Raw genomic sequence first — 23,209 nt, 5'->3', positions numbered from 1 at the left:
CACTCAGTTTCTTCACCAGTACATAAAGGGATGAGACTAGATATCCCCAGTGCCTACCACAATGCCTGGCACATAGTAAGCTCTTCATAAATACTTGATTAACTGACTGATGGCCTCTGAGGCCCCTTCCTGCTACAACTCTATGAGCCTAAGCTGCCACTTCTCTCGGGGACTTAGTTTCCCCACTGTTGCACTGCATAGCCTCTAGGATCCTTTCCAGGTCTAAATTTCTGCTTGCCCATCATCATGAATCCTCTTGGGGGAAGCTCCCAGCACTTAGTTATGATTAGGTTTACACTGCTTCAGGAAGTGACTAACAGCCTGCTCGGGGCACCTGGCACTGAGGCTGACTGCTCAGGGCCCCTCAGCCCAAAGGGGAAGGCTAGATCCCACACACCCTCTCATTGGCACATTCAGCTCTATCCCCCCTCTCCTCTGTTCTGGAGACTCACCCAGAGAATGCTGACACAAGGTTGTCCAATGAGTCCTGTGACTTCTCCCCAGACAAAGTGGGCTCTGGCAGAAGGATTCTGGGCTTTCTCATCTGCCAGTCATGAACCACAGTGAGTTCTGGCCTTTTTGTCAGCATCTGCCCTCCCTTTGGTCCCAGTGATGCTTCAAGGAAAGAGCTTGCTACCCCTTCAGCTCCTGCACTAGAGGAAGCTCATCTCCCCTACTCACCCCGTCCCACCTAATCACAGCTGCCATAATAGCGAGAGCACTGAACCTGGGGCTCCCTCTCAGAAACTCCCCAGCTCTGTGGTCACACAGCCAGTGGGAAGAATGAGGACCAATAAGTAGAAGAGGCAAAAAGGCTGATTGAGGTTGGGTACCTCAAAGAGAAGCATCCCAGCATGGAACAGGCAGTCTCGAGAAGCAGGGGGTTCCCTGCTCTGTGGAAATCTTTAGGCAGAAACTGGAGGACCACTTGCCACATATGTTGGACAAGGGATTCCCAGCATGGATGTGTCAGACCACTCTCAAATTCTGTGAGTCAAAGGATCTAGGTTCAGATCCTGCATCAGGAAAGTCACAGTACCTTAGCAAAGAAGAGGGCCTGGTCTTGGTCTGTGGCACTCAGTCTGTGTTTAGTAAATGCTTGTTGGCCTGAGGGGCTGGGGAACCTAAGCAACTCACAGAACCTTCCTGGGTTGTGGTTTCCACACCTACCCCAGGTAGGGGTTGGAGCAGATGACTGGCCCCTGAAGGCCCTTTCTAGGAACTTCGGGGGCTCTCAGCTTCGTGCTCTAAAACAAGGGGGGAGAAGAAGGATTAGCTGGCCTCCAAGGTCTCTCCAACCCTAACGCTATAATCCTATGACCATGGGCAAGTCACTTAACCTGTTTGCCTTAGTTTCCTAAACTGTAAAATGGGGATGATAATAATGGGTTGGTGTGGGACTCAAGGGAAAGGATCCCTAGGAAGTGCTTTGCCAACTTTTCAGGCCAGGAAGGGAGCAGTCCTCAGCACTGCTCCCTCCTAAGATGAGCCTCAGGGCTCTCCAAGAGAGATTTCACCAGACAGTCTGTTGGCTGGCTCCCAACCTAGGCCACAAGAGTTGAGTGATCCAGGCTTGAGGAAGGGAGTGTAAAATACTAGGTTAGCTCATGTCACACCATCTCCAACCCCCTTCACACACAGGGAGCAATTTGGTCACAAAACAGTTGACCCACCATGCTGCTCCTTAGACTCTGAGGACTCACTAAGGGTAGAAAATGGCATCCCACTTTATTGGAATTTCTGGGCTTTTCCAGACAACCCCTGAGGAGTGGCAGTCCATTTTTTTCAAAGGTTGATAGACATAATTTCCTGGACTGGTCAGGCTCATCCTCAGAGTTACAAAGCCAAGGGGGCCATCACCCAGCAGTCAGATCTTTTCTCTGGCTCAGGCAGGGCAGTGTGGGGGGAAAAGGCTGGGTGTGGGTCAAGGAAACTGCCCTCTGCCTCTCTCAGCTTTGGTTTCTGTATGTGTAAAACAGACCACTTCCCTCACAGGACCGTCCTGATATTCCCACAACACCACGGCCTGTCTACATGTTGTTACACAATGAGGAGAGTTGAAGCCCGAAGCCCAGCTCCCTCCACTGCCTAGGCTCACAGGCTGGGAAAGTGATCCCCAACACTGGGCATGGAGTTTGGGAAAGGCCTTCTCAAAGTCTGTACCTCAGACAAGGCTCTAAAGGCAGCGAGGGAGAGGGGTGAGTGGGGGGAATCTGAGGACTGCGAGCCACATGGCCCAGGCTAAACTTATTCCACGTAACCTCAGGAAATTCCCTTGCCCTCCCTCTCTGAGCCTCAGTTTCTTCCTTTGTAAAAAGAGGGGTTTGGGCCCTTCCAGGAGCAACCTGAGGGCAGGGGCTGTGTTTTTGCCTTTTTTTATATTGCCAACGCTTAGCACGGTGCGTGACACACCTTAATAAATAATGCTTAATAAATGTCTATAGACATATTTATTATAAGAAATGTTTTTTCTGCTCTGCTTTTTCAGTGGGTGGGGATAAAAAGAGAAAGTACATTTTTGGTCATTTCTCCAAAGTAGACAGTGGGAAGGAGGGGTTCTACAGATGTGAATGTTGTATGAACGTTAACCAGGGTTGGCGTAGTAACAGTTTAATTGCCTGTTTTACTTCATGGGTGTTACAAGACACCTCTCATGAATTGGGAGTAATCTGTATTTGTATGTAATGTAAAAAAAAAACAAAACCATCAATAAAACTAAAAGAAAAAAAATTAGAAAACAAAACAAATCTAATATCACCTCTCACTCACTCTAGTAATAAGTTAATATTTCCCAAAACCTGATTACTGGAAGCTCAGCATCATGTTCCTTGTGGAAAAGCTTTAAACCCCCCCCAGACACACTTGGGCACCATCTCCTCTTAAAAGGTAGTGAGCAAGTACAGTTTTCAAAAAACTCAACAAAGTTGTTTTGTCAACTGATACTTGAACCATTTAAATGAAGACTCGGATGGAGATAATCCCACAAGGAAAAGCTCATTTGTTTTCTTAAAAATGATGGAACATTTCTTAACTTTTTTGTTTAAGAGGGGCATTACTTAATAAATGGATAAATGATAATAAATATCTGTCTGCAGACTGACTCCAGCTATGATTTCAATTCAATCCCAGCTACAGCATGCCCTCAGTGCGTGACTGAGGGGGCAAAAGGCCTGACCTCCCCAAGCTTGTTTCTTCCCCTGTAACCTAGGGGTGATGACTGCCATACTAACCATCTGGAATGGTGATTACTGGGTTGGGGGGACCCACCCAAGTGTTAGGCCCCGGGGGTCTGAGAGGGACCCAATGCCCGGCAGACCAAAGTGAGGAAGAAGGGCCTCTTCTTCCTCAGAGAAGTTATCATTCAAGCTCTATTACAAACATTTAACAAGTACTTATTATTAGGAGCCGGCAGTAGACCAAAACCTCTTTCAGGCTATGAGGTCCCTGCCCTCAAGGGGTTTATGGCCAAACAAGAGCACAACATCATCCTCTGGCATCCATCCTGGCACCGTGGACAGGGACAAAACACAGACCTACCTGAGGACGAGGAAGAAGGTCAGCACCAGCGTGGGGAGGGGACAAGGGAACACGATAACTGGCTTTTGTACATGAGGAAAAGCATTCTGGCAAAAAAATATGTGGGACTGCAGAGGGGCAAGGGGCAAGGAGAGGTGCCTGGCATGGCCCAGGCAGGTGGCTCACAGCTGGCTGCTCCTCCTGCCTTTACTGCTCCCACATCTGTCCCAGGAAGGACAAGGCAGTCTCTGTTTATAAGGAAACAGTTTCTGAAAGTTGAGAAGGTAAGCAGGCCAGACACAGTTCTCATGGAAAAAAAAAACAAAACATGTTTGGGGAAGGGTGATAATGTGTACAAGGGGGTGAACAAAACTGAACACTGACAAAGGAAACAGTTTTCCAAGCGGGTTGACAGGAAGGCCTATTCATAGTTAAGGCAAGCAAAAAGTTCACAAACTTTCAGAAAAAATTGTCTTTTATCCTCTTAGGGTTTTGTTTGGGGAAGGCTGGTGTCCAGTTTTTTGCTACAGGACAAGAGGCAAATGGCCTCTTATGGCTTCCTGTGACCTGACAGAAGAAGGCACAGAGATCTTGGGGATGTGGACTGCTCAGAAGACCGGGACCACCCCAACATGCCCCAGCTAACCATCCCAGGGCCCAAAAGGCTCCAAGTGCAGAGGAAGAAGTGGGGGCTCCAGACCCTTGCCTGACTTTTCTCCTCAGCCTCCATCCCTTATCTGATTCATGTCAGTGGAAATGTTCTAGCTGGATGAGTTGATATACTGCTATTATTACTCTGTAGTGAACGTTCCCAGATGATTCAATCCCTGGGCCAGCCCAGCCCCAGTCCAATTGGGGAGTGCCTCCCAGCCCCTCAATGCCCCCTTCAGTGTGCTGTTCTCCCCTGCTACAGTGTAAGCTCCTTGGGAGCAGGGCCTGCTTCTACTTGTACCTTTGGACTGTGCCTGGTCCACAGTAAGCACGTTATCAATGCTGGCTGCCTGCTTGCCTGCCAGGTGGATAGAATGGCAGTATGTCTAACAGTGACAGAGATGTGTACCAAGCATCTCTCACAATGATGTGGCACTCTCAGTCTGTCTAGCATTCCCCTCCATCCCTTCCCCCACACCTCTGGGACTCTGGCACCACAGACATGGGTTGTCAGGCCCAGAGCCCAGCTCCCTTCCTCCAAGAGGGTCTGACCTAGGAGGGGAGGGAGGCATAGCTTAGACAGAGAGGACCATGATGCATGCAATGCAGAGCCTGAGGAGACAGAGGACACACCCATCCCTGGAGGAATCAGGGAGGGCTCCCAGAGAGCAGGGCCTGGTGGAACCTGGTAGGAAAATGAGATTGGGGAGGGAAGGCATGCCTGGCCATGGGCATGGCCCATGCAAAGGCACAGTGTTGGAAACAAGAGGCAGGACCTACAACAGAGACAGGTCAGACCGAGCCTGGGGACAGGAGACTGCCCCTCAAGGGTAGGGTGCTTACGCTGTAACTGGGCAGCTCGCAGCTGCTTCTTTAGTCTCTCCACCTCATTCTTTAAAAACCGGATGTGCCTCATCATGTTTTCTGGAGAGTCGATCTCCATGGAGATGTCCCTTGGGGATGGGGGAGCCGAGACAGGCTGGTCCAACTTCTCCTGCAAGATTCTTCATGGGAAAGAAAAGGCATAGGTGAAGTCATTTTCCTAAAAATGCACCCTTTACCAGGAGCTACCATAGCAATCCTGCAGGGCCAAAGACTCCATTTACCCCACAAATCAGATCTGGAAGAGACTGTGGTGGGCAGCTGGTGCAGGGAGCAGAGGGATCTGCCCAAGGTCATCAGCCCCAGTCTCCCTTTAAGATGCCCCCCCAGATCCTGAGGGATTGAAGATCCCTCATTAAGGGCATTTCAAGTTGGCTCTCCCAAGCCTGGCAAAGGGGCCCCCCACTACTGCTATGGTCTCTCTCCTCATTCTCTCTATACTCTCTCACGTGGGATTCTCATCAGTTCTTGTGAGTCCAATTAACCATCTCTAGGTAGGTATTTCCCAGATCTCTGTCCAGCCCCCGTCTGTCTGAGTTCCAACCTGGAATCTCCACTGCCTGCTGACCACATTACAACAGTAAGGACAAATGCATCTCAGACTCCAAACACCCCAAGAGGAACTCATTATCCTTCACAAAAACCCCTCCTCCCCGTCTCAAACTTCCTCTATCCTCTCAGTATCCTGGGTCTGCACCTTGGCACATCCCCCTAGGCTTCTCCCTTCTAATCACTGCCCATGTTCACTCTGTGGCCCAATCTTGTTGTTTCTAGTATGTGCACAACTTCCCCATTCTACCTGCTCCCATCTGCCCCCCACTCAGCTGTCAGTGACTTTCCTCATGAGCAGCCCTGACCACCTTCCCTTCCAACAGACTCTTTTGGCTCCTCTGACATCAAACACTGGCCCTGCTGTGGGGTGCCAAGGACTATTCACAGCCAGATCTCCCTCCCCCTCTCCATACACTCCAGGGTCCAGCCACAATAGCTGACTTGTCGCTCCTCACCTACAACACTCTGCCTCCCCTTTTAGGGCCGTGGGTCCCCTGTGCTGCCCATTAGAACATAAGCTCCTTGAGCGGGGAGTCGAGGAGCTTCCTCTCTGCCTCTTTGAGTCTTAGCCCAGAGCTAGCACACAGTGAGTATCTCTGGATGACTGGGGAGGGGGTCTTTCTGATTCCTACCCACTCTGGTCTTTGCCATGGATACTCCTTTTATCTACTTGTACACACATACTTTCTCATGACAGATCTCGGTTCTTGTCTTTGCACTCCTAACACTGGGCAAACAGCCAGGCACAGTGCCTGACAAGCAGAGGGGGCTTACTTGTGTAGTTGGGCACATCTAAGGACTGATTCCGCCATCTGAAATGCCTCATGTCACTCTGTGCTCCACCCCAACCCTGCCCTTTCACAGAAGACAAGCTGAGGGCAGGGACAATTTCACCTTGGTCTTTGTACCTCTGTCATCTAACACAGTAGGAGCTGACACACAGTAGGAACTTAATAACTGTGCTAATTGTCCACCAGCTGGGAGCCAAGCCCAGACCACCATGGAAGGCGAGGGGTCGGAAGGACCTCTGCTGATGACAGAAGCATCCTCCTTCCCTCCACTGTCTTGGGCTAGGTAAACATTCCCCACATGTTCAATCTGACCCTATTACACAGTGGGGGAATGTCCTCAGGCACAGCCTGGAGGGCCTCCCTCCTCATAAGCTGCCCCAACTTGGCCCTTCACACTTCTACAATGCCTGGCTGCAGTGGATTGGAGCATTCCAAGGCTAGAGCAGCCTCTGAACTGATCATCTTCAATCCTTAACATGATTACAGCATTTCTACCTTATTATCATGGCTGCCTATGGAGTGAGATTTCATTTCTCATTCTCTATTTCTGCACTAGAGGCCTCTACATTTTCCTAGGATGGTGGCATGAATTATAAACAAGCCTCAAAAACATGATTCAAGAAACTTTTGGTAAAGCTCTACTGTGAATGACCTTGAAGTCCCAGGCCGAGTTAGTATTCTACTGGAGGCCATGGCCTGTTCAGCTATGTGACTCAAAGGTAGAATGGATGCATGGCAGAGGACAGTGTTGGGCCAGGAGTCAGGAACCCAGGTTCCGAGCACTGATCCAATTATGTAACCTAGGGAAGTTATTGAAGAGTCTCAGTTGTCTCACCTTTAAAGTGGGTATAATAATTGCTGTCTTCTCTATAGCTAAACAAAAGGAGAAATATAGACTAAAACAATGGTGAGGTTTGATTTCACATCCTAGAAACTGGTAAAAAGAACCCAAACCAAGAATGGTGGTGTTGAAAGGACCGTGGGAAGCAGGCACAACAATCCACTGTTTCTGACAGGGAGCCACTACAGAATCTCAATACAGGGGAATTATGTGGTCAGAGCAGGTCTTTTAGAAAGATCATTTTATTTGCTATGCGGAAGATGGTTTTTTAAGGAGGAGATGCCAGAAATGGGGAATCAATGAAGAAGATCCAGGAGAAGGTTACGGACTACGGGGTATGACCACAGGAAGGGAGAGAACAGGTCAGGGGAGTGCTGCCCTGACAGAACAGGTGACAGCCGGCTGGACATGGGAGTGAGGTGGCAGAGGCCTCAACAGGCCCACCAGGCACGCCAGAAGGACCTGAGCTCTCTGGGAAAGGATCAGGATGTCTCCTATGCAGATGTCCCAGGATGTGGTGGTGTGGAAATAGGGCTCAGTAAGAGAACCATAGGGTCAAGGGGCTCTGGAAGGACTTGCATGAGGAGACAGAAGAAAGAGAAAAGCTAGCCACTGAGAAGGAACACCTCCTACCCCTCCCCCCCAAGCCTGCCCACTGGCTCCACCTCCTCCAGCTCCAAGACCACACCTACCGCTTTTCCGCCTCCAGTTTATCCATCCTCTTCCAGAGCCGATTGACGAGAGCCTCCTGCTCTTGTTCCAATGTGTTTTCAAGGTCGATCTTCTCTCTCCGCAGCTAAAGGAGAGGAAGACAGTGGGGATAAGAAAGAAGAACATGGGGCTCGTGTTTGGAGAGTCCAGGTCACCTCAAGCAGACACAGAAGAGCTCTGTGCTATGTCCTCAAACATCAGACAGGCACCTAGTTGCTGTCTAGAATGGGGGACCAGCCTTTTCTATTCTGTCCTCACCTCTATGGCTCAGGGACACTGGTTTTCCATTGGGGGTGGTCCCTGTCACAGTCTGGGCCTTCACTCTCCTAACCAGTCTGCTGACGCCATGTGTGTCTCATCCCACCAAAAGGTCAGAACTCTGCCTACTCTATAGGAAGAGGACTGAAGCTCAGGTCTTCATGACTCCAAGTCTGGCTCTCAGTCTCCAGCTGATCTCTTCTCAGAGCTAGTATCAGTGGCTGTCAAGGAAGACCTTCTTGGAGGTAAAAGGAAGCCTACTGATGAGTGTCTTACCACTGAGAGCTCTCTGAAAGGCCTCCGAGAAGATGCCAAAGACAGGTCAGAGCACTATCTCTTTATATAAGAAAAAGCTTTCTTCCTCACACTCATCCACGCCCCAGCTATGCTCCGTTTCTCCTGCTCAGACATGCCAACATGACTGCCATGACCAAGTAGCAGCAAGGGTCTCGAGAAGCATGTTTTTCACAAGAGTAAACATAACATACAGATAATGTGGAAACATGTTTTGCATGACTTCACATATATAATCTATATTATATTTATTTGCTTGCCTTCAAAGGGGAGGGACAGAATTAGAATCTCAAGATTTCTAAAAAATTAATCTAAAAAAATTTGTTATTGGGAAATATCTAACAAAATTAATGTTTTTAAAATTAAAAAGTGAACACACACACACACACACACACACACACAGCGAGTTTATACACAGGAGGTATTTGGTCAAACAACAGGGAGGATTCGTTTTGAGCATGTGTATGCCTCTGTCATAGGCCAGCATTTTCCAGCATCTCTGTCAATGTGGCTTACCTTCTAAAAGGAACCATGGAAAACAAACAAGGACACAGAAAGTGAGTGGGTCTAGTGTATCCCAAGGATTGTCACTGTCATTTCTTCAAAAGACTTGAGAAAGAACACATGCAGAGTCAGGGGCCGTCACCACTATTGCCATGGCCATAGCCCGGCAGTGAGGAGGCTCAGTGACCATCCATCTGGGTAGGCCCTTCCAACGAGGCAGGAGAAAGTGTGTAAAGGGAATAGTCTCCACACCAAAGCATGTGGAGGAAGTCTAGGAACTTCTTCTTAGAAGCATTTTAAATGCATAAAATGAAACCCATCAGATGACAAAGGAAAGCAAGTTTACTGAGACAGTTATTTTTTAAAAAGACATCCTAGGCTAAGAAGCCCAGCAGCTGAGATCATTTCCTAAATGCAGTAAACTCTGGTGGAGACACCACTAAGTCAGGAATATTTCAGGTCCTTCAAAATGGCAGCTAATTAAATACACCTTTCCAGACTGCCTCTTCCAGACTTCCCAAGTCTTACTTGGGAACAAAGAAAAAAAGTCAGACTTCACTTTCCATTCCATTTTGGGAGATAAATTCCTACCCACATAATGACTTTTGAAAATGTCAGTGAGCACTTTAACCAGCAACTCATAAGAAGCGCATGCCAGGGCCTGCGCATACAGTGATCCCATCTGGAGGGCCAGAGGCAGCACCGACCCCACGGCAGGGGCCGGGGAAGGCAAAGGGAACAAAGACAAAAGGGAACACACGAACTGACGGAAATAACTAACCAGAAAGACAGCTTCTCTTTCTGACCTTCACAGACATGGTTTGGCTGCCAATCCCAGAACCCCCAACCAATCAAAACCAGGAATGGCCTGAAGGACAGTGTGGACATGCTCGTTGGCTGCACCTGGATTGGGGTCCCACTAGACCCATGATGGCTCATGTGCAGGAAGCGGTGTAGGAGATACCAGCCAAATGAAGGAGGGGCCACCCAGGGATAGTCAAGCATTGGACTGGAATTAACAAACAGTGAAACCACTTCAAGAGGAAGGTGCTCCGATCACTCTGGGGATGCAGGGTCCCTGGGATGAATGGACTGTACTAAGGGAATCTGCAGAGCTCCAACCCCAGGTGTGCCCTAGATGATCTGCGTGGGCCTGAGTAAGCATCTTCCCTTCTCCAGGCCTCAGTTTGTTAATCTATAAAACAAGAAGCCTGGACCAAATGACCCTGATGGTCACTGTCAGTTCTGAATAGAGGACAGAGGCAGCATCCTCACTGCTATCACAGATAATTGAAATATTAAGGCTCACAGGGTGCTTTTCCCTCAACAACCCTGTGAGGGAAGGAGGGCAATTAGAATCACTCCCATTAGAACAGTAAGCATTGAGGGCAGCTGTTGGGGGAAAAGTCAGAGAAAGGTGAGGCAGCCAGACAGAGTTGAATAGACAGGAGAAAGGCAGCCTCCCAGACTGCATGCTTCAGCTACAGCTCAGTTAGGGTCAGCTAGAAGGTGAGCAGCCTTGGAGCTTCTTGGGACCAGCCTGGCCTGGGGGCAGGAGGGAACGGAGGAGCAGTGACGTTTTAGAAAGAATGTTGGATTTACAGACAGAGGACCTGGGTTCAAATCCCAGCTTCGACATTTCTATCACTCAAACCCCTGCTATATGCCTGGAGCTGTGCTAGACCCAGGCATACAAAGGCAAAAACAAAACAGGGCCAGCCTGAAAGTGCAGTACACTCCCCACCATGAGGCCTTCCTGATCCCCCCCACCCCACAACAAACTACTTCCACTCGCTGTGTGCATTAGGCAAATACTTACATGTATGTATAGGATGTTTTGCATACATATGTGTATAAAGACATGTGCATGTATATGTACCTTTACATGTATTTATGCTTTGAATAGATATTGTGATCAGAGTACATGTGAATTGTTACAGCATATAACGTATATGTGTAGATGACATATAGGTATGTTTGTGTCTACAAACATGCATGTCTACATATAAAACATTTATGTGCATACGTGTGTGGTATATGCATGTGGCTGTTATATGTATATGACGTATGTGTTTATATGTAGGTTGTGTATATATGTGAATGTGTGTATATCTGCTGTCTATATGTATGTATATATGTATATGATTTATCTTTGTCTATCCCATTAAAACATACGTTCTTTGTTTTGCTTTTGTCATGTACCCAGAAGTCATTACAGTACCTGGCACACAGTAGGCACTTAACACCCTAGACAAGTCAGTGTTGTTGTTTTTCATTCATTTCAGTCGGTGCTGACTCTCTGAGACCCCACTTGGGGTCTTCTTGGCAGAGATACTGGAGTGATTTACCATTTCCTTCTCCAGATCATTTTACAGATGAGGAAACTGAGTCAACCAGGGTTCAGTGACTTGCCCAGGGTCACACAGCTAGTATGTGTCTGAGGCTGGATTTGAACTCAGAAAGATGAGTCTTCCTGATTCCAGCTCTGGCACTCTGGGCTCTATGGCTCCACTCAGACAAAAGATTTGCCTCAAAAGGTCAGACTCAACATGAGACTGAGGCAGAGTCAGCCAAACAAAAAGCACCCTCCCAGGGCCCCCTCAAGGGTCCCCTTAAGCAATTCTGGTATTTACAGGACCTCTCGTGCCTCTGCCCCTACTCTGAGCAGACAGCAGCCCATTCATGCCCTGACTGACAGCCTGACTTAGGAAGTCCAGCCTCCTGCAGCCATGGGAAATGGTGCTGAGGTCAGCAACACAGGGCCTGGGCTAGGAGCACCCCTCAGCGCAGCCTTTAGGAACTGCAGGTCACCTACAGGAAATGGTGAGACCAGGGCAGAGAGAACCATGCCACCAAGTGCTCAACATGCTAACCCTGAGGAACCAGAAAAGCCAAAGAGAACTTCAGTGCCATTCAAGCCAAAGTCCCACACTGTGTGCAAGAAAAATGGGATCTGAGGAATTTTAGAAAGAAACTGAATAACAAGGGAGGAAACAATTCACTTCTTTGGCTATCCTCAAATACCTCACACCCTCTCTGCCTCTACCTCCCCATGAGACATTCTGAACTGTATGTTGTAAACTGGGGACCAAGGGAGGTCAGGTGACTAAATGAGTGGAACAAAGACAGCAGAAAATGGCAGCATCAAACACAGCCTGTCTTCCCTCTCTCTCCCTCTTTATGTTGGTAGTTCTAACTCTCTAAGTAACCTTAGGGACATTATGTAACTTCTCTGTTTCTAAATGATCTCATTTCTGAGATGAGGGTCTGGAAACATGTAGTCCATGCTTGCTGGGAAGCATGGGCCCTGTAGCTTTAGGGGATGCCAACTCCAATCCCACTGCTGCCACTGACCAGCTGGGGAACCCCTGGCAAGCTGTTGGCTTTGGAGAGGGGGCATCTTGTGATCTCTGGTCCAACTCTCTTATTTGGGGGAGAGACAAAGTAGGGCCCAGAGAGCTTCCAAGCCCATCCAAGGCCACACAGGGAGCAGCTCGGAGCCCAGACTCACAGCCTATGCTCTGGCTCCTAATTTGGGCTCTTTCCAGCGCCCTTGGCTCACGTGACACAGGGGTTGCAAGCTGCCTTGATGGAAGGAGTTCTTCTACCCTGAAAAAGTTCCATTCTTTGCCATATTCAAATGCTTCCAGCATTTATGAAGTGCTTACTTTGCATGTGCCAGGCATTGTGCTGAGCATGGTGCCGATCATTCCCATGGGGGAGAGTCTTGCCAACAACTCCATACACACTAGAGCTATCCTGGATAAATGGAAGGAAATCACTAGCAGTAGAGGACAATGGAGGCACCTCAGGGAAGACCTCCTGTACAAGGCCACCTCTAACAGGTGATCAAAAGAGACAATGGATGGGCAGCACCTGGTAAAGTGCCCCAGACAGAGAGATGGCATGGCAAAGGCCAGCAGGGGGCCGCCTGCCCAAAGCCAGCTCCAAGCTGCCGCTGGCATCTGTTCTGGTAATCTGTGGAATTCAGCTGACCCAGGGCATTTCTCCTCCTACTCAGGCAGAGATCTGACCCTTAACTTTAGGAACTTAAAAAAACATATATCAACCTCTGGTTATGCTCCAGGTTTGTAAAGACAGGTGTGCCTAGAACAAAGGCTGCTGTCACACACATACACACATGCATGCATACACATATGTACACACACACACACACACACACACACACACACACACACACACACACACACACACCCCCAGAGCAGGCTCACTGTCGGTCCCCAGGACAACACAAGGGAAGATACAGCTCCATCCATCAATGAGAACCCAAAAACGCTGGCATCCATCTGATGTCTCAAGTGAAAATGCCAAGGACATGATTCAAAAAGAAGTCATGCCCATGATGGACACCATCATATCTCTCACATAAAAGAGAAATCAGCAGGCACTGCTAGAAATAGCATCCAATAAATGTAGTCAATTCCCCAAGAGAAGCTGCACAGGAATCAGCAGAGAGCCAGCCTCAGAGGCTGGAAGATGTGCCTGCGGGACAAACTGGTTAGGTGAGACCCTGGGTAAGTCACTGAACTTCTCAGGACCTCCAAGAAACTAAGAGGCCATGTCTAGTCTGCTCCAGTAAATGGAGACAGTGGGTGTCCATTTAAGTATCAACAAGGTAAATACAGGATAGTTCAGGATGGAATTAAACTTGGATCCTCTTGAATCAATCCAGCATCATTTATTAGGCACCTACTCATATGAGGTGCTGGGCTAAGGGCAGCGGATACAAATAAATGCCCCAGGCCAACAGGGCAGATGAGAGGCAAACCACTGTCCACCTAAGTCTTCCCTCTGGAGGACAGAGGTGACCACATGAGGTGGTTGGCTACTCCTCCCTCCGAGACCACCAAAAAGCCCCCGGTTCACAACCCCTCCAGCCTTGGGGAAGTGGAGGAAGGTGAACCTCACTTGTTCGTTAGCCTGGGAGGTCGGGTTTCCAGAAGGCTGCCTTCTCTCAAATGAATCATTCTTTGTTGGCACCTCCTGGAACAGCTCCGGACGACCTGGGAGTCAGGAGTTGCAGCCCTAGAGGGTCAGCACCCCTGTACAAGTGTTCCAGTGGAAGGTCCATAGGGCCTTCTGGAAACCCAACCTCCCAGGCTTTAGAATTAGCAAGGCTCATCTTCCTCCCCCTCCTCAAGTGTGTCTGTACATACATGTGCATGAATGTGCACAGGCATGTCACATGTGCATTACATATACCATGTGTATGCGCTGGGCATCCCAAGGCAAGGTAACCCAAATATTTCATCATCTTTCGTTACAGAAAACTATGGCATTAAACCATCAGTTTTCACTACACTATGGTGTCTAGAGTCCTGGGCTCAGGTTCTGCCTTTGGCACATGTTGGCTCTGTGACCCTGGACTGGTCATAACCCTAAAGAGAGCTGAGCACCTCTACCAATAGCTTCAGAGTTTGTTTGTAGACAGTCACTGGCATGTCATCTGCCTCATCAGCAGGTGAGCTCCATAGAAGAGACTGTCATTCACCTTTCCCAGCATTCCCAAAGCTTAGCACAGGGCCTAGCATACAGAAGGTGCTTACTAAATGTTAACTGACTGACTCAAAGACTCCTTAAGTTACAAATGAGACACTGGCTCTGTACTGGAAAAGGAAGTTTCCACACTGGGACTTCCCTACACTGATGAAATCACAGTTTGGATGCAAAAATATCTTTTAATTAAAAAAAAGGAAATAAATTTAATGTTCTGAAATTACTTTTTAGATATTTATGAAAGAACTTGAGAAAGAAATACTCTGCTTCTGAAATGCAATGGAGAGGCAGCTCTGCATAGTAGTAGAAAGGGCCCTGGATTTGGAGTCGAGGGCTTTGGATCTGACTCTAGTTCTGTCACTGATTCCTTACCAGGTGACTCTGGGTGAGTTACCTGGGAATAAGAATAAAAATGAGGTCCCTAGAGATCTCTAGAAATCCTCCCAACCCCCTGAAGACCCCCATCTAAAATTCACCTTCAGAGCCTTCACAAGTGCACCACTGCACTGTGTTAGGACATTTCACAGGATCTGGCCAAAGCAAGTGTGTCTGTCCTAGATCCCATCCAAAATCAGGTTCCTCTGCTGGCCCCACCACAAGGACCTCCAAAAGGTCAAGAGAAGGGGAAACCAAGTCCTAGGAAGGGGAGTGACTCACCTCCAGTCACACGGCATTCCAGTGGAAGCCCTGAATTCTTGGTCCAGTTCCCTCATCCAAGACAATATCAGTTAAAGCACCCTCCACGCTGCTTTAACACTGACTGCCCTGGATCCCAAGACATTGTATAAATGCAAGAAAAGAAGGAATCCTGGGAAATCATGTATGTCTCAAGTGAGCATGCCACGACCCTTTATAGCCCAGGGGATCCAGAACAGCAACAACTTTCCCCCTAAAGTTTTAAATCCTCATCTCTAAAGCTTCATCCTGAGCAGAATCCAGCTATTTGTGGTTGCTGTACCGAGGAACTGAATGTCCAGTGCAGGGACCAAGCATAATTTTAATTGGATCCAAAGGAAGCAGGCCTCCCTTTAGAAGACACATCTCTATTCAGAGGAAGGAAGCTCATCCCTAGTTACTTAAACCCCAATGCGGTCCAAATGAGGCAGAGGGGCGTGGCAGAAAAGGCTCCAAAGACTCAGGTTCAAATTTCAGCTATGGTACTTACAACCTCCATGTCCCTGGGCACACTTCACACTGTGTGCTAGGGGCAAAAGATAATAAGGCAGCTTCATCCTCTGAATCCTGGAAACAGCACTGCAGGAAACCTTAGGTGTCACCTTCCACCTGGTGATACTGGCTGCTCCACCTCCAGTCTGGAAAGTGAGGCACTATCCCCACCTGGTGGCCATGAGAACTGAGGCAGCCAGTGTGTGCCCCCCAGCCCTGTGAGATCTCAGCTTCTGCATCTGCAGAGGAGAAGGCTGAGCAAATGAGGACGATGAGAATGATACAGTAACATCATCTAGCGTTTACACAGCCCTTGAAGAACTGCAAAGAGTGTTACACATAGGATTTCATTTTATCCTCAAAACAGCACTGAGGAGAAGGGGCTAGTATTTTCCCCATTTTACTGATGAGGAAAGTGAGGCAGAGAAGAGCTAAGTGACTTGCTCAGGCGTTCCACAGCCAGGATTCAAATGTAGAAACTGAATCCAGGTTTTTCCTTACCCAGTTCTCTATCCCCCTACACTAAGCTGACTTTGTTGGTATTAGTAATTATTAATAATAATTACAGCAATTAAAGAGAATATTCATAAGAAAGCTTTAAAAACTCAATAAACATTAGATGCCTACTATGTGCACCAAATTTTAAAAATGCACATAAAACAGTGTAACAAGCTGGCCCAGAGTGATGTCCAGCACTTGGTTAACGCAGGTTCTCATTCTAAGAGTGCAATATTTTGCTGGGGACATAAAACCTTCTATTCTGACAAAAACCGATCGTCTGCTTAATGTTTCTAATGAGACTGGCTACAGCCTTCCTTGACCTAAGTGAGCACAACAGATGCCAGCCTCCTTTCTGCACATCTGTTCACGGAGGTTTCAAAGATCAAGCAGATGTTGAGAGCACAGGGCAGGTCTGAGGTCCCCCAAAACCCTGTCACTCCAGCTCTAAGCACCAAGACAATGCCAGGGACAGAGAGAAGCTGCACAGCCCGTAGGAAGCCTGGCACAAAACGGGGAGACTACGAGGGAGGCCCACCACAAGAAGGGGAGACCCGCTGGGGATGCATACCTGTTCCAGAGTGAGCTGCTTTGAGATGGTGTCGTTCTCCAGTTTCTTGATTTTCTTCATCAGTTTATTGACCTGAAACTCCTGCTCCTGTTCGAGATGCTGCTCCAGCTCTGCTTTCTCATGCTGCAGCTAGACAAAGGAGAAGCAAACAGATGCAGGTGTGAAATCCTAATGGTACAGGAGCCTGGGAACCAGCTCCTGGTCCCATACCGTGGCTGCTGCCACTCGCCTCCAGTCCCCAAACTCAGCCCCAAACCAGCACTCTGGATCCAAGTCCTAAGGCAAGGGAATTAATCGTCAACACAAATTATTGTTAAACTAAAAAGCAGCTAATTCATTCTAGTTAATTCTCACCATAATAATAAAAATCACTTTTCTACAGTGCTAGAAGGTTCACAAAGCCTGTCTGGGAGGATAGCAGGGTATTCTATTTCACACATTACAGATGAGGACACTGAGGCTCAGAGTGGCACCCAGGATGTCTGATTTCAAACCTCCCTTCAAAAGGGAGGTAGCCAGAGAAGCAATCAAGAGAGGCCTGGTGGGCCAGGGTAGCTCACCTGCTAATGTAGATCTACACCTTCTCTGTCCAGAATCCAGAAGTCACTGTGGGTCAGAGGTGAGGATGGAACCCAGGTCTTCCTACCTGCAAGTCCTATCCTCTGTCCATTCTATCATGCTGCCTCTCCAGGGGCTCTTAGCCTGAAGTCCATACACATGCTTTCAAACTGTTTTGATAACTGTACCCTAATATAATGATTCCTTTATAATCCCATATATGTGATTTTATGTATATTAAAATGTCATGTTGAGAAGGCATCCACAAGCTCCACTGCCTAAGGGTGAAGAATCCCTGCCCTAGGTATGCCAACCTGATTCTCACTAAATCATTTCTTAAAAATAAAACAAGCTTCATTTAACACCAATTATGCATCTCCCATGTGGGGAAAACAACAGTATTCCTCACATTAAAATAATCAAAGCACAAATGAGAAAGGATTTTTCAGCAGGTAGCTTTTTCTTCAGTTTCTTTCTTTGCTTTTATGAGCATCTCCTTGAAGTGATAAGTGTTTCTGAGAGGCAATCAAGGTGTGTGGGTAAGTCAGAGCTAAAGTCCCCCTTGGTCATACTGGCTATAGGGTCACAGACAAGTCTGGTGCAGCTCTCTCAGATCACAAATCACTAGGTGAATGTGGATCTGCACTGGGGAGAGAGGGTCCACACTGAGACCCCAGTGAAATCAGTTTTAATTTGGTTCCAGGGTATTTGCCTTTAAGTTTTAAGGTTTGGTGTTTTGTTTTGTTTTTAAAATTCAGACAATGTAGATATGGTAAATGTATAAAATTTAAATGAAATATGAACTTCAAGATGAAATGTTGCCCTTAAAAACTATCCCCTGAGGAACATAAAGAAAAACTGAACCTTTCAGGACTGAAGTGAGGTCATCTCTGAGACTCTCAAACATCTGGAAAATGAGTCCTAGCCTGGGCACTGAAGAGCCAAGCCCCTCACCAAGAAATGCAGAATTCACCTTTGCCCACAGACAGAACTGGCAAAAAAAGAGCTGCTGCCCGGTCTGCTCTGCTCTGACTCAGTAGACATCACAGCTTGGAAGCCAGGTAACGAATGTAGTTTTGTTTTTTCATGAGAAAACAGAAACAAAACGTAAAGTGCAGTCTCGGAAATCTAAGAAAAAAACCTCACTTGTGAAAGTAGCAGCCGGCAAAATGTGAAAACCAATGGGACAAAAATAAAACATGAGATTAAGATGGAAGATGAACCACAGATTAAATTCAAAGAAACTCCAAGTGTTTTCCAATATTTCATCCAAAGGAGGTAGGAACACATCTCGGAGAGACCAGACTCAAGAGAAAACTTCCTTAACTCTCAAATCACCCTAGGAACTACCAAGGAGTCAAGAACTCATTTTCTTATGATGGTTTTTCTGGATACAAATGGCAGATAACCTGAGTTCCATTACCAATGCTACAACACCTCTCCAAGGTCAGAGAACATCTAGCAAGGATGGATGACAAGCCACAAGTCACTGCTGCCACAGGCCAGCCACATGACAAGTGACAGGACTGGGCCACATGGTAAGGTTAGCAGATGTTATGCATTCAGCATACTTCTGAAGCTTACATCCCACTGCTGATCAGTCAAGACACGCTCCTAAGCTGCCTACTGTGTGCCAGGCCCTGCTAGGTGCTGGAGATATGAGGACAAAGAATGAACAAAATTCCTCATTGCAAGCAGCTTATGAGCTAAAGTGAGAGACTGCAAGCAGACATAAAATACAGCATAATGGAAATTAATACAAACATAGACCAGGTAGTAGGTGCCCAGGGGAGGATTCTAATCCCATTTTGTGATGCAGAGTCTTCTCTGACCTTAAAATGGAAGCTATCTCTTGAGTTATGAATATATACAAACTTGGTACCAGTCTTGAGAATGTATTCTCTGTAGAAAAAACTCTGTTACAAGGAAGGCTTATTAAGGACCTAATTTGTAGGCCCCTAAATCAGAGCTGGGCATTCCACCGCCAGGCAGTGTAGCAGAGAGAGAGAGCCCTGACCCGCAAGCCAAGAGAGCAGGCTCTGTGCTAACAGAGCTCACTGTTACCTTGGGCAAGTGTCCTGCAGTCTGGCAAGGCCCAGTTTCTTCATGGGTCAGTTGAGGGGATCAGACCAGACTGAGAGCCAGGAAGCCCAGGCCACTTCTAGCTCCTACAAGGCTGATGCTGTCAGACTTTGGGGATCCTGACTTGTCAAGTCCATTGACTCTATTCAGGCAAACATGCTGCAGGCTCCCAAAGACTTTGGGGTAGGGCCTGCCTTTCTATGGCCAATGCCAACCAAAGGGTAAACAGACACCATATCTCTCTCCAAGCTCCCTCTGAGGTGTCAACGTCTCATACAAAGACACACGGTTAGGAGAGGGGTAGGGGAAGGATTCCTTAATAAGCATATGCTCCTTTCTGGAATGGAGACTCCTAATGGCACATTCTTATTATGAAGCCATATAATTTTGATTGAAACACAGATTTAGAGAATGTGGGGGCTCAGAGATCATCTAGCCCAAGCCTCCCATTTTGCAGATGGGGATCATCCTACATTAAAATGTTCTTGATGGCATGTCTAAAATCCAGTTCCACAGAATGATTTTTGAGTTCCCTGACTTCATTTCAGACATAGGGATGGGGATGTCTAAAGAAGAGCCAGCCACAGCCCATTCATGGATTTAGGCAAGTCTCAGTTTGTCCACCTATAAAAAGAGGCAGATCTGAACTAAATGACCTCCAAATCTGTAATTTATCTGAGTCAAAGCAAATATGCTCATAGTAAAGCTAAAACTGATCAGCTAAAATTTTAATATAGAAAATATATATTTAACAACATAAGTTATAATGGTAGAGCCAGCATTCATCTGCATGAATGGATAACACTTTTTAAGCTCACTGCTAAATTTTGAGAGACCTTAAAAAAAGTCAGCCCAAGGCATTATAAAACAAAAATGATAAGGGAACAATTTCAAGAGGATGTGAGAGTGGCTGGGGATATGTTTTGCATTTATAAAATGTGAGTGTGCAATGCAGCTCATCCAAACAGAGTCAATATCAACAAAAGGCCAAGAATTTCTGAAAATGGGAATGCTGTCTGCCAATGTACAGTCATACAAAGGATGCTGAGCACAGCTCCTGAAGCAAGGGCTGGACTCTGACAATGGGTGGCCTGAGCATTTCCAATGAATCAGAAACACCTGCAGCTCTGGACCTGGAGCACTCAGGAAAAGAACAAAGACTCCACAATGCAAGCAAGGTCTGAACAACAAGGTAACAAGAAAATCCACTCTGCATGTATCTGCCTGGTAGAACTGGGATGTGATAACAATTTTATCTCTCCATGGCAATGAAGCCAGTTGGGTGAAAGGTCCAGCGACCCCAGCAAAGTCTGAATTCCAAGATCTCTTCTTCCAGGCTAAAAAAGGCTTTTCTCTGATCTGAGCAGCGGTAGCCTCTGCCCTCCCATCCGTGCTGTTTAACTGATCCAAATTCACTCACACACAGTGAGATTCATGACATGCTCTCCTCCTCCTGTTCCAAACACATCTATAGCGTTGTGCAGAGTTCTGGGTTAGCGCCGGTTCTACTGCTTAGCATAATGCCTGGCACGTAGTAGGCCCTTCATAAATGTTATTGGATGAATGGATGCTACATTTGGGGAAGGACACTCCAGAAAAGGTCAAGAAGACAGTGACCAAAATGGTGACAGCCCTTGATGAGTGATGGGGATCAGTGCAAGGAAACAAGGAAGAGAAGACCCAGGGGAAACACAGTGTGGCCACCTTCAGATTTTGGAAGGATGGATCACACCAAAGAGCAGTCAGGTGTGGTCCCCACCCCCAAGGTGAGAACTGGCCACAATGGGTGGGGCTTGTAAAGCGGCAGGTTACCTGCACTGCCCGGGGAGGGATGGGGGCCAGATGACCATGGGCAGGAGGCCTGGCCAGGCTGACCAAGCTCAAGGATCCCTTCAGCCAAGATTCTGCCTGGATCACTGCACAAGGCACCTTTCCAGTGCCTTCCCTTTGTAGCTGAAAGTGGCCAGTTCTCCTTACAGGCGTGCAATGGCTGTTTGCCTTCCCATTTTGGGCAGATGACTGGGAAACATGCACCAGATGGGTTCTCCATCAAGAGGCTGAAGTCTCAAGGTAGCCCTGGCAGTTCTGAGATGGGACCTGGGGCTGAAAGGGCTGTTTTCACTGCCTTTCTGCATCTCTGGCAATGAGCACAGTGCCGGGCACACAGTAAGTGCTTAACAAATGCCTGAGAAAAGAGAATGGAGTAGTGGGGGATGGTGGGAAGGACAGGTCCAAGTTCTGATGTGGTTACTTTGTAATCCTGAGCAAACTCTCCAACCACAAGTTTCTCCTCCATTGTCATGGCAGTAGAGGTCTGACTCTGACACATCCCTGTTTCACAAGCCCCAAAAGCCCCCTGAGATTTCTAGTATCAAATATCAACTCCTCTGCTTGGCATCTGAAGCTCTGCCTGACTCAGCCATGACCCATCTTTCCAGGATCCTTTGTTCCAAACCAAAATGGGCTCCTTGCTGTGTCACACACACAATGCTTCATCTTGTGTCTCTCGACTCCACCTAAGCTGTGTCCCAGGGCTCTGGAAAACATTCTGTTCACCTCTGCTTCACAGCATTCCTACTGCCCTTTGAAGCCAAGCCTAAGGGCCAACTTCCTGCCCCTCCCCAAACAGCTGCCATCTTGTTTATATATTATCTCTCTACGTATATAACTGAACACCACCACAGGAGCCCAGCATACCATGGGTGATTAAAAAATGTGTGTTCACAGGATCAAAGACTGCAGAGGCCACTGATGAGCTTTGATGACTGAGATGTCAGGCAGCAAGTGTGGGAGGTAGGACTGAGACACAGGTCTTCCTGCCTCCAGGTCCAGCACAGATCTCAGGGGATGCTCCCAAGCTGCTCATCAGATGGTGAGCTCCTCAAGGGCAGGGACTGTCAGTATGCACTCAGCACAGTGTCAAGCATATAGTAGGCACTTAATCAATATTGAGGGAACCTTTCTGTCTCAGTTTCCTCTACTCAGAAAATTGCAGGAAGTGGTCTAGACCACACTTCTTAGGTCTCTTCTAGTTCTAAAATGTTGTAGCCATCAGAAGACCAAACACAACCCAGCAACAACAAACCGGCAAAGTCAGCATTGGTAAAATAGGGCAGCAGGATGGCCAAGGGTGGTGGCCCAAAGGAGACCCCTGGAAGGGCTGGGGGACATATCAGGCCTGATTTCCAGTTTATGACATCTGGGTGGGCGGGCTGGCGATCAATCACTCAGCAGCAGCAGTGGCCGCTGGGGGACAAGTGGTTCTGCCCACAACTTCCTTCCTATCTCCCCCACTGATCTTTCCACAAACAATCTGAACTCAAGCAGGTATTCAGTTCTACACTTTCATTAAGCTGCTACTATATGTGCTACCACTGGGAACACAGAGACAGAAGAAGAAAACTCACCCACAATTTCTGCTTTCAGAGAGGTTATAATTTAAAAACTGAGCAGGTAGGCAATGCAGCAGATCTGCAGGCAAGAAGACCTGGGTTCAGACACTAACTGTGTGAGCCTGGGCAAGTCATTTAGCCTCTGCCTTAGGGTTCCTCATCCATAAAATGGGGCAATAATAGCAGCTTCCTCCACTGGGTTGTTGTGAGGATCAAACGAATGACATCTGTCAAGTGGCTAGCTCCAGGCTTGGCACACAGCAAGTGCTGTATAAATGTGTACTGTGATTAGAATCAGGGTGAGGAGGAGCTGAGATATATTCACAAAGCAGAGGCGTAAAGGATGAGAGGAAGCTAGAAAGCTGATCAGTGGGAGTGTGACTAGAGAAAAGAAAGACTTCACAGGTCCTGATGTAGTCACCAC

The 23,209-nt window shown here is 47.6% G+C and overlaps 1 protein-coding gene across 1 annotated transcript in view; it reads right to left on the bottom strand.

Moving 5' to 3' along the window:
- CCDC6 (coiled-coil domain containing 6) overlaps positions 1-23,209 on the bottom strand; it is an 85,069-nt gene that overhangs the window by 19,691 nt on the left and 42,169 nt on the right. Inside the window, exons 3-5 of the mRNA XM_072628897.1 lie at positions 16,754-16,882; positions 7,926-8,029; positions 5,011-5,171 (exon numbers count right to left, since the gene is read on the bottom strand). Of these exons, the coding sequence (XP_072484998.1) occupies positions 5,011-5,171; positions 7,926-8,029; positions 16,754-16,882 (394 nt within the window). The remainder of the gene's footprint in view (positions 1-5,010; positions 5,172-7,925; positions 8,030-16,753; positions 16,883-23,209) is intronic.

This window comes from Notamacropus eugenii, chromosome 1 (assembly GCF_028372415.1).
Source record: "Notamacropus eugenii isolate mMacEug1 chromosome 1, mMacEug1.pri_v2, whole genome shotgun sequence".
NCBI lineage: Eukaryota > Metazoa > Chordata > Mammalia > Diprotodontia > Macropodidae > Notamacropus > Notamacropus eugenii.
Note: the sequence above shows the minus strand (reverse complement) of the source record. Positions and strands in the feature narration are given on the sequence as shown.